This window comes from Bos mutus, chromosome 26, assembly GCF_027580195.1.
Source record: "Bos mutus isolate GX-2022 chromosome 26, NWIPB_WYAK_1.1, whole genome shotgun sequence".
NCBI lineage: Eukaryota > Metazoa > Chordata > Mammalia > Artiodactyla > Bovidae > Bos > Bos mutus.
In genome coordinates this window covers 30508107-30520733 of record NC_091642.1, presented here as the reverse complement: position 1 = coordinate 30520733, position 12627 = coordinate 30508107, and the positions used below count along the sequence as shown (strand labels likewise).

General features: G+C 39.8%; 1 protein-coding gene across 3 annotated transcripts in view; it reads right to left on the bottom strand.

Annotated features, from left to right (window-relative positions):
• The window catches only part of CHUK (component of inhibitor of nuclear factor kappa B kinase complex), a 42406-nt gene that overhangs the window by 6003 nt on the left and 23776 nt on the right, over positions 1 to 12627 (bottom strand). For all 3 annotated transcript variants that reach the window (XR_011462822.1, XM_070364046.1, XM_070364045.1), the window contains exon 16: positions 11798 to 11847. Coding sequence is in view for 2 of the 3 variants with exons in the window: in XM_070364046.1 (XP_070220147.1) it covers positions 11798 to 11847 (50 nt within the window). In the remaining variant the exon portion in view is untranslated. The remainder of the gene's footprint in view (positions 1 to 11797; positions 11848 to 12627) is intronic.

Here is a 12627-nt window from a genome sequence, read left to right as displayed (position 1 = left end):
TGATGGAATTCCAGCTGAGCTATTTAAAATCCTAAAAGATGCTGCTGCTAAAGTGCTGCATCAATATGCTAGCAAATTTGGAAAGCTCAGCAGTGGCTGCAGAACTGGAATAGGTCAGTTTTCATTCCAATCCCAAAGAAAGGCAATGCTTCAAACTAATGTATAATTGTGCTCATTTCACATGTTGGCAAGGTAATACTCAAAATCCTTCAAGCTAGGCTTTAATAGTACATGAACTGAGAACTTCAAGATGTAAAAGTTGAATTTAGAAATGGCAGAGAGAACCAGAGATCAAATGGCAACATCCACTCATTCACAGAAAAAGCAATTCCCCCAAAAAATCTGCTTCGTTGACTATGCTAAAGCCTTTGACTGTGTGGATCACAACCATGGAAAATTCTTCAAGAAATGGGAATATCAGACCATTACCTGTCTCCAGGCCAAGAAGCAACAGTTAGAACCGGACATGGAACAATGGACTGGTTCCAAATTGGGAAAGGAGTCACAGCTATATATTGTCACCCTGCTTATTTAAATTATATGGAGAGTACATCATGTGAAATGCCAGGATGGATGACTCACAAGCTGGGATCAAGATTGCCAGGAGAAATATCAACAATCTCAGATATGCAGATGATGCCACTCTAATGACAAAGCAAAGAGGAATTAAAGAATTAGAGAGGATGAGGGTGAAAGAGGAAAGTGAAAAAGCTGACTTAAAACTCAACATTCAAAAAACTAAGATCATGGCATCCAGTACCATCACTTCATGGCAAACAGATGGGAAAACAATGGAAACAGTGACAGATTTTATTTTCATGGGCTCCAAAAATCACTGTGGATGGTGACTGTACCCACGAAATTAAAAGATGCTTGCTCCTTGGAAGAAAAGCTATGACAAACCTAGACAGAGTATTAAAAATCAGAGACATCACTTTTGCCAACAAAGGTCCATTATAGTCAAAGCTATAGTTTTTCCAGGAGTCATGTATGGATGTGAGAGTTAGACCATAAAGAAGGCTGAGCGCTGAAGAATTGATGCTTTCGAATTGTGGTGCTAGAGAAGACTCTTGAGAATCCTTTGGACAGCAAGGAGATGAAACCAGGCAATCCTAAAGGAAATCAACCCTGAATATTCATTGGAAGGACTAATGTTGGAGCTCCAATACTTTGGTCATCTGACGTGAAGAACTGACTCATTAGAAAAGACCCTGATGCTGGGAAAGACTGAAGGCAGCAGGAAAAGGGGGCGACAGAGGATGAGATGGTTGGATGGCATCACTGACTCAATGGACGTGAGTTTGAGCAAACTCTGGGAGATAGTGAAAGACAGGGAAGCCTGGTGTGAGGTACTCTGTGGGGTCACAAAGAGTTGGACAGGACTTAGAGACTGAACAACAACAATGTATACACAGATTTATCACTGTGTATTCAAAGACATTGTATCTTCTCTGTTTTAAGAAGAATTATCTTGGCTAATTCAAGCCCCAGACATATATGCAGCTTTCTGGACATGAGATCAATTTTTCTTAGATGACTAACATAATTTATTTAGAAGCAGTACGATAGTTCATCAAACTTTAACTGACTCAGGAGTTCCAGCTAGGTTGCTTGAAATTTCATGTTTATCCATCTGTTTATACCCATGAAAACACTGAAAAAAGCTGGTCAACTTAAGCCAAATCTGATGCATAAAAGGACCTGCAGACATCTTGAAAGTTCAGTTTGAGGGCAGTGTGACATCTCAAAGTAAACTGGCAGCTGACAAAGATCCTCAAATGGGATGGTGGTGGGATGGTGGTCACAGTGAGTTCTACCATTATAGGAGATGCCACCTTTTTAAATAAAGCAAACCCAAAACTAGTATTAACTGTTATGTTTCAAAAAATGGTATTTAAGTTTTAAAAAATTTGAAGTTTGGTCATGGATCATGCTGGCATTTCCCCAGACAATAATTAATCTTGAATGCAAAAATATTATTATTATTATATGCTATTATCTACTTACAGTTTTCTCATTTAATACTCACAGGAGTCCCAAGAAATGGCTACTGATGCTACCCACATTTTACTATGAAAGGAATATCAAAAGAGATTTTTGAAAAGTTGTGTCCTGTGTTAGAACTGTGAAGACCTTCCCAAGTACTCAGCTTTAGTCCCAACACCTTTTTCTCTCTCTCTCCCTCAAAAACAACCAAAGACAGAGACTCCCAAAAGGCTTCTCTCCAAACAGCACTTGTTAATAAATCCCACAGATCAAGCCCAACAGCTTTGCCATATAACTATAAGGCATATAGCTCTTTTAGATGGTCAACGACCTCAGAACTTTAACCTACTCCAACATAAAGCATGGGGAAAGGTGGTTTTCATCATTTGCAGGTGAACAAGAATCTCAAGTCAACTCTGAACTGGAAAAGGCACCAAAGACCATATACCTCAAGTATGATTATATAACCCAACAACAGACAAAACTTCTTGTCACAACTTGTCGGTTGAGGTGACCATCAGTTCTTTGGATAACTTTGTATAGCAAATTTATTTCTAGGCCCTGTGATACACTGATACCTGTGACTACTGCAAAGATTTTGTAAGAATAACCCAAACAAATTTTATCAATGACTGTGGAAAGTTAATTTGACTGAGTCAATGGATGGAATTTTATATATCTTCATCTGCTGCTGCTGCCGCTAAGTTGCTTCAGTCATGTCCGACTCTGTGCAACCCCATGGACTGCAGCCTACCAGGCTCCCGCATCTCTGGGATTCTCCAGGCAAGAACACTGGAGTGGGTTGCCATTTCCTTCTCCAATGCATGAAAGTGGAAAGTGAAAGTGAAGTCGCTCAGTCGTGCCTGACTCTTAGCGACCCCATGGACTGCAGCCCACCAGGCTCCTCCATCCATGGGATTTTCCGGGCAACAGTACAGGAGTGGGTTGCCATTGCCTTTTCCCATATATCTTCATCTACAATATCTGATTCATTGGTCAGGAGATGGAGGGTAATGAATACTGATTAAAGGAAAAAAGTTATCCTTGCTCTATTTGAAATCTTAAATTTCAGTATTTTACTCTAGCTTCTATCATTTTTTTGGTCATTATTTTCAACTTTTCTGTCCCTTTATTGTCAGCAACATCCTAACCCTAGATCAGTCTAACCACTTGCTCTATCAGTTTTCTGTATCCAAGATACTAAACATTACCATCAAAACAATTATACTTTCATTCTTTCTGCTGTCCTAACTAATTCACAGGTTTTCACTTCTGCTCTGGATTCTGAATAAATATCCTGGACCAGCAACATCTATCACTGAACACACCAGCTTTCAAAAGCATACTCGTTTAGCATACTCCCTAAATCTATGTCACATCTCTTCTATTACAGTTAACCCAACATCTTACTTTGGGATAGGAGGCTATAAAGCAGTAAGATTCATACCTTTCACTCCCTATACCCAGAGAAGTGTCTATATCCACACACATCTCCCTCTCTAAGATCAGGAGCAACACGCCCAACCCCTCCCCACTATTCTCTGGAGTCAGCCCCTCAAAGTTGTTCAGAGACTTCCCTCTCCACAGGCTTTTGGCCCCAAGTGCACAAACAAGCTTAAGTCTTTCTTCTGAAAATTGACTTCCCTTCATTCTTCAATCTCTCTGAGCTGCTCATCTCTTTTTGTTCCTTAACAGCCAAGCTTCAGGAAAGAATAGCCTAGATAACCAGGTTTCAAACTTACTGGTCTCAGGACACCTACACTCAAAAATCCTTAAGAACCCCAGGGTTTTTTAGGAATTAAACTGAGAAATATAAAGATATTTATTTATTCATTAAAAATAACATAAATTCATTATTAAAACATTTTAATCCAAAATAACTGTATTTTCCTCAAAAAATTTAGTGAGAGTATTGGCATTATTTTACATTTTTGCAAATCTTTTTAATAACACTACCAATCTTATCATAAAAGTATTTAAGTATTGAGAAGCTGACAAATTTTGGATGATGGATAGACGTTTTCCTACATTCTAATTTTTTGCTTGAAACATGGAATTTTATCATTGACAACTAATATTGTATTTTTTTATCCTTCAAGTGACAGGTCATGCTCCATTAATTTTTAGAAAATATCTGCCACATACCCAAATCTGAAGAATCACAGTTTATCTGATGATCATTGTTCCAAGTAAAAATGGTGTTTGGTTAAACAGGCTGGTCCACAAGCAATGTCAACAACTGCTGACGTGGTTTTCCTTAGGACAGCCATCATACCTCAGCAGGGCTTCCCTCATAGCTCAGTTGGTAAAGAATCCGCTTGCAGGAGACCCCAATTCGATTCCTGGGTCAGGAAGATCCCCTGGAGAAGGGATAGGCTACCCACTCCAGTAATCTTGGGCTTCCCTTGTGGCTCAGCTGGTGAAGAATCCGCCTGCAGTGCGCAAGACCTGTGTTTGATCCCTGGGTTGGGAAGATCCCCTGGGGAAGGGAAAGGCTACCCACTCCGGTATTCTGGCCTGGAGAATTCCATGGACTGTATAGTCCATGGGGTCACAAACAGATACGATTGAGTGACTTTCACTTTCACACCTCAGCATGTAACAGAAGCACTTTATGAGTACTTTCCATTTTGTCACAGAGAATATTAAAAAGACATATACCCAAGGGTTGAAATTTCTTTAGAATTTTTATTGCCTTATCAAGGATACTTTTAAATGAAACTGGCTTTTTTTTTAAACTATGAACCCACATTGGTGAAAATCAGTGACTACTAGCATACTTTGGTGCTAGTGCCTTCATTCATGCTAAGCAGGGTGCAAGCTGTTTACCCACCAATGTTTTTGCAGCATCAGTGAAAATATCAACATAGTTAAGAGGCAGATAACATTCTAGTATTGTGAAAACAGTTTTGACTTCACTGACTCCTCTTAAAAGGATCCTTTGCAGATCCTCAGGGGTTCATGAGCTATACTTTTGAGAACTGCTGATTTAGACTAACTTCTCCATTTCCTCCTATCCCACTCCGTCCTCAGCCCACTACAATCTAGTTCTGTTCCCAAAAGGCCATTATTTTACCAAGATCACCAATCATGTCCAAACTACCAAGTCCGATGGATATTTTCATTATCATTTTTATTACCCACATCTCTAGCATTTCACCCTGATCACTTTCTTCTTGAAACTCTCTGTCCTATTCCCATCGTATCATTCCTGCTACACATTCAAGTCATTCCTCAATCTTTTTGTACGCTCTTCTGCTTCTAGCCATTTCTTGAATGTTGATATTCTCTAAATCCATCCTTGGTTATCTTATTCAATATATTTATACAAGACGATCACTTTATTCCTATGGCTAATTACTCTCAAACCAGCTAAATGTCTAGTCTGGACTTCTCCACTAAATCCATGTTCAATACATTCATATATATGTACACACAATACACATGTATATATGTATATGTATGTATATTTATACAGAGAAGGCAATGGCACCCCATTCCAGTACTCTTGCTTGGAAAATCCCATGGATGGAGGAGCCTGGTAGGCTGCCTAGGTAGGTAGGCTGGTAGCAACCATGGGGTTGCTAGGAGTCGAACACGACTGAGCGACTTCACTTTCACTTTTCACTTTCATGCATTGGAGAAGGAAATGGCAACCCACTCCAGTGTTCTTGCCTGGAGAATCCCAGGGACGGGGGAGCCTGGTGGGCTGCCGTCTATGGGGTCGCACAGAGTCGGACACGACTGAAGTGACTTAGCATAGCATGTATGTTTATATATACATACACACATATCTACTATTTTCCATCTTATTTAAATGTTCCACTGACACCTTAACATCAACATGTACAAAAATGAACCCATGTTCTTTTCCCATTAAGCCTGTTATCTTTCCTATACTTCCTATCATGGTGAGTGGTCCTCACCCACTAGAACTGGGTGCTAAGAGCACCTAACTGCTCCAGCCAGAAACTTGGCAGGCATCCACGACTCTCTATCCCATCTCCTTCCACCCATATACAATCCATTACCCAATATTATCAGTTCTGCTTCCTAAATCTCTCTCTTGCCTTTATCCTCCTCTTCTTCACTAGCACTCCCCACTGCCACAGTTCAGGCTCTCTGCTTTAGTTCATGTCCTACCTTATCCTGTGCCACAATTACTCAACAACCTCATAATTGATGAATGTCTCTATCCCAGCCACACTTTAATCCATTATCCACAATGTTACCAATGCAGTATTTCTAAAATGCTAATCTGAACATGCCATTCTCCTGATTATACCTTTTTAGGGTTTCTCTTTGTCATCATGATAAAATCCAAAACTGTTACTATGACATGCCAGATCCTTTGCGATCCAGTCACATTTCTCCTTCTGAAACTCTATAATCCAGTCACAATACATTTCCTCAAACATGCTAACTGCTACATGGATGTGTCTTTCCCTATTATACTTGCATATATAAGAGTATATATACTCTTTCATATATACCTTCTTTCACCAAGCTACTGCTATTTATCCTTTAAGGCTCATCTCAGATGTTGTCTCCTGCAGGAAACCTCCTCTAACCAACCATGACTCCCAAACACGGTTAGATGCCTATTGTATATATATCTCATACATGTTTGTAGAAATTAACTGAACAAATTCCACTACAATAAAAACCAATGTAGAGGAGATTTTTTTATTTGTTACATACTATTTAAGATTTGCATGTGTTTGTAATTTTAAGGTGTAAGAGTTATGGTTTTATTTGTTTACAATTTCAGTATCTAACAAATCAGGGCACAGACATTACCTTTTAGTTCTTCCCTAATCCTTCAAAACAGATCAGTTTTTAACTGAAGGATAATATCTTGCACATATATAATACTCTATAGTTTTCAGGCACTTTCACAAACATCCTGTCAAATATAATGCCATATATAGTCACTGAGTTAGGAAAGTTAGATTCCTACCCCATTTTGCAGGAGAGGGAAATGAGATACCAGGAAAAAAAGTTATTTGCTCAATAAAGTGCCCAATTTAGAATTAAAGCCTTCTAATTTTCAATCCAGGTGCTTCCCTGGTGGCTGAGCTGTAAAGAATTCTCCAGTAATGCAGGGGACTTAGGAGACATGGGTTCAATCCCTGGGTTGGAAGATCCCCTAGAGGAGGAAATGGCAACCCTGTCCAGTATTCATTCTGGAAAAACCCCATGAAGCAAAGGAGCATGGTGGGCTACAGTCTGTGGAGTCAAAAAGAGTTGGACATGACTGAACATGCATGTAATTCTCAGTCCAGTGCACTTACTATCAGAACATGCTCTGTATTCAGCAGATGTTCAACAGAAATGAACAGTTTTGTCAATGAAATAAGCAACCAGTGACCAGGTGCAGAGGAAGGCATCATTTTCAAAGTACACTGTTTTGGCTTAGCATATGGGCATCCCTCTGACCATTCCACACCTGAACCCACAGCCTCAAATTATTTCCAATCTCTTTAATTTTAAGCCGCATTTCTTTCTTTCTTTCTTTTTACATCTTTCCACACATTTTCTTGCTTCCTCTTTCCCTTATTCCAAGTTCCTTTTTTCTCTTTCGTTCCTTCCTTTTACTTCCCTTTAAAATTTTCTCTATTTCAAAATAAACAAGTGGGACCTAATTAAACTTAAAAGCTTTTGCACAGCAAAAAACATAAACTATAAACATAAACAAGGTGAAACTATAAACAAGATGAAAAGACAACCCTCAGAATGGGAAAAATAGCAAATGAAACAATTGACAAAGGACTAATTTCAAAAATATATAAGCAGCTCATACAAATCAATACTAGAAAAACAAACAACCTAATCAAAAAATGGGCAAAAGACCTAAAGAGGCATTTCTCCAAAGAAGACATACAGATGGCTAATAAACACATGAAAAGATGCTCAACATCTCTCATTATTCAGTTCAGTTCAGTTCAGTCTCTCAGTCATGTCCAATTCTTTGCGACCACATGGATCACAGCACACCAGGCCTTCCTGTCCATCACTAATTTCCGGAGTTCACTGAGACTCACGTCCATCGAGTCGGTGATGCTATCCAGCCATCTCATGCTCTGTCGTCCCCTTCTCCTCCTGCCCCCAATCCCTCCCAGCATCAGAGTCTTTTCCAATGAGTCAACTCTTCGCATGAGGTGGCCAAAGTACTGGAGTTTCAGCTTTAGCATCATTCCTTCCAAAGAATACCCAGGACTGACCTCCTTTAGAATGGACTGGTTGGATCTCCTTGGAGTCTTCTCCAACACCGCAGTTCAAAAGCATCAATTCTTCGGCACTCAGCTTTCTTCACAGTCCAACTCTCACATCCATACATGACCACTGGAAAAACCATAGCCTTGACTAGACGGACCTTTGTTGGCAAAGGAATGTCTCTGCTTTTAAATATGCTATCTAGGTTGGTCATAACTTTCCTTCCAAGGAGTAAGCGTCTTTTAATTTCATGGCTGCAGTCACCATCTGCAGTGATTTTGGAGCTCCAAAAAATAAAGTCTGACACTGTTTCCACTGTTTCCCCATCTATTTGCCATGAAATGATGGGACCAGATGCCATGATCTTAGTTTTCTGAATGTTGAGCTTTAAGCCAACTTTTTCACTCTCCTCTTTCACTTTCATCAAGAGGCTTTTTCGTTCTTCTTCACTTTCTGCCATAAGGGGACTTTTCATTGTAGGGGACTGGAATGCAAAAGTAGGAAGTCAAGAAACACCTGGAGTAACAGGCAAATTTGGCCTTGGAGTATGGAATGAAGCAGGGCAAAGGCTAACAGAGTTTTGCCAAGAGAACACACTGGTCATAGCAAACACCCTCTTCCAACAACACAAGAGAAGACTCTACACATGGACATCACCAGATGGTCAACATCGAAATCAGACTGATTATATTCTTTGCAGCCAAAGATGGAGAAGCTCTATACAGTCAGCAAAAACAAGACCAGGAGCTGACTGTGGCTCAGATCATGAACTCCTTATTGCCAAATTCAGACTTAAATTGAAATATCGCTCATTATTAGGGAAATGCAAATCAAAACTTCAATGAGATATCACCTCACTCTGGTCAGAATGGCCATCATCAAAAAACCAACAAACAATAAATGCTGGAGAGGGTGTGGAGAAAAGGGAACCCCCTTGCACTGCTGGTGGGAATGCAAATTGATACCACCACTATGGAGAACAGTACGGAGATTCCTTATAAAACTAGGAATAAAAACACCATATGACCCAGCAATTCCACTACTAGGCATGTACCCTGAGGAAATCAAAATTGAAAAAGACACATGTAACCCATGTTCATTGCAGCTCTATTTATAATAGCTAGGACATAGAAGCAATCCAACGTCCACTGACAGATGAATGGATAAAGAAGCTGTGGTATATATATACAATGGAATATTACTCAGCCATAAAAAGGAACACATCTGAGTCAGTCCCAATGAGGTAGATGAACCTAGAGCCCGTTATACAGAGTGAATTAAGTCAGAAAGAGAAAACAATGATCATACATTAACATATATATCTACTTCTGCTTTACTGATTATGCTAAAGCCTCTGACTGTGTGGATCACAACAAACTGTGGAAAATTCTTTAACAGATGGGAATACTAGACCACCTGACCTGCCTCGTGAGAAATCTGTATGCAGGTCAAGAAGCAACAGTTAGAACTGGACACAGAACAGACTGCTTCCAAATTGGGAAAGGAGTACATCAAGGCTGTATATTGTCACCCTACTTATTTAACTTATGTGCAGAGTACATCATGAGAAATACTGGGCTGGATGATGCACAAGCTAGAATCAAGACTGCCAGGAGAAATACCAATAACCTCAGATATGCAGATGACACCACCCTTATGGCAGAAAGCGAAGAAGAACTAAAGAACCTCTAGATGAAAGTGAAAGTGGAGAGTGAAAAAATTGGCTTAAAACTCAACATTCAGGAAATTAAGATCATGGCATCTGCTTCCACCATTTCATGGGAAATAGATGGGGCAACAATGGAAACAGTGACAGATTTTATTTTGGGGGGCTCCAAAATCACCACAGATGGTGACTGCAGCCATAATATTAAAAGATGCTTGCTCCCTGGAAGAAAAATTATGACCAACCTAGACACCTTATTAAAAAGCAGAGACATCGCTTTGCCAACAAAGGTCCATCTAGTCAAAGCTGTGGTTTTTCCAGTAGTCATGCACAGATGTGAGAGTTGGACTGTGAAGAAGGCTGAGCACCAAAGAATTGATTCTTTTGAACTGTGGTGTTGGAGAAGACTCTTGAGAGTCCTTTGGACTGCAAGGAGATCCAACCAGTCCATCCTAAAGGAGATCAGTTCTGAATATTCATTGGAAGGACTGATGCTAAAGCTGAAACTCTAATACTTTGGCCACCTGATGTGAAGAACTGACTCATTTGAAAAGACCCTGATGCTGGAAAAGATCGAAGGCGGGAGGAGAAGGGGACGACAGAGGATGAGACGGTTGGATGGCATTACCGACTCAATGGACCTGAGTTTAAGTAAACTCCGGGAGTTGGTGATGGACAGGGAGGCCTGGAATGCTGTAGTCCATGGTGTCGCAAAGAATCAGACATGACTGAGCGACTGAACTGAACACATATATATGGAATATAGAAAGATGGTACTGAAAAACCTATTTGCAAAGCAGCAAGGAGACACAGACATTATGAACAGACTTATGGACATGGCTAGGTTGGCCGGGGGGATGCGGAGAAGGAGTGGGTGGGAGGTATGGAGAGAGTAACATGGAAACTTTTGAACTGTGGTGTCAGAGAAGACTCTTGAGAGTCCCTTGGACTGCAAGAAGATCCAACCAGTCCATTCTGAAGGAGATCAGCCCTGGGATTTCTTTGGAAGGAATGGTGCTAAAGCTGAAACTCCAGTACTTTGGCCACCTCATGTGAAGAGTTGACTCATTGGAAAAGACTCTGATGCTGGGAGGGATTGGGGGCAGGAGGAGAAGGGGACGACAGAGGATGAGATGGCTGGATAGCATCACTGACTCGATGGACGTGAGTCTGAGTGAACTCCGGGAGTTGGTGATGGATAGGGAGGCCTGGCGTGCTGCGATTCATGGGGTCGCAAAAAGTCTGACACAACTGAGCGGCTGATCTGATCTGATATGTAAAATAGATAACCAATGGGAATTTGCTGTATGACTCAGGAACTCAAACCAGAGCTCGGTAACAACCTAGAGAGGTTGGATGGGGAGGGAGGTGGGAGGGATGTTCAAGTGGGAGGGCACATGGGTAAGCCTATGGCTGTTTCATGTTAATGTTTGGCAGAAACCAATGCAATACTGTAAAGCAATTATCCTTCAATTAAAAATAAATATATTAAAAAAATTTTTTTCTATTTCAAACTTTATTACTTTGCCTTCCTAATTTCTTAAATTCTCACAGACTTAAATGCTGTTGTACCATAAACATCTCAATGTGAAGTTGAAGTGTCAGTTGCTCAATCATGTCCTACTCTGCCACCCCATGGACTGTAGCCTGCCAGGCTCCTCTGTCCATGGAATTCTCCAGGCAAGAATACTGGAGTGGTTTGTCACTCCCTTCTCCAGGGGAACTTTGTGACCCAGGGACTGAACACAGGTCTCCTGCATTGCAGGCAGATTCTTTACCAACTGAGCCACTAGGGAAGCCCCTAAACATCTCAATGGCAATACCAAAACTGGAATTTATTCTGCGGCTTGCTTAAAATCCAGTTTCACAGATTTGTTAAGCTAGTGATGGTTTCCTAAAATGCCTCTGTATACTGTGAAAGTGTCTTACCTGAAGGTCTGTGCTTTAACTGCTTATATAGATCAATTGCACGCTGTTCCCTATGAAAAAGAAAACATGTTTCTAAAAGTGAAGATAGTTTAATGACTTTAATAATTTCCAACTTGAACAATATTATTTGAATAGAGTAATGACCCCATTTTCAAGTAATTATATATTGCCAATGAATATTTTACAGGGTGTTTCACTGGGTAATAAGCAAGATCTTAAGATGCAAAGTTTAATATACTAAGTATCTGCTCTGATATTGCCAATGAATATTTTACAGGGTGTTTCACTGGGTAATAAGTAAGATCTTAAGATGCAAAGTTTAATATACTAAGTATCTGCTCTGATCTACCATCATTTATATAGTATCTCTGCACCAGAAACACTTAAATGGAAAAAAATTATGTCCTGTGACTAAAGAAAAAAAATCGGAAGTTTCTAATCCAAACACTTAGGAAGTTAACCTTATTTAGCGAATTTAATAAATGATACCTTCCTTAAACCAGAAGTGTGGTAAGTAGGGAAATAGTCTGCAACTTAAAATACTTGAAAAATTACTAACACTCACATGAAAAGATGCTTCGATTTAAAAAGCAAAGGTCATGGAAAAGAATTTGAAAAAGAATAGGTGTATATATATATGGCTGAGTCCCTTCGCTACATACTTGAAACTATCGCAACATTGGTAATCAACTATAATATAACCCCAATATAAAATAAAAAGATTTTTAAAAATAAATAAATAGTAAATGTCAACCTGAAGAGTTATTGCCAAAATTTCCTGTGATTAGGAAAAAACTTCCTTTTTAAATATGATGCCAATTTATTTGTGG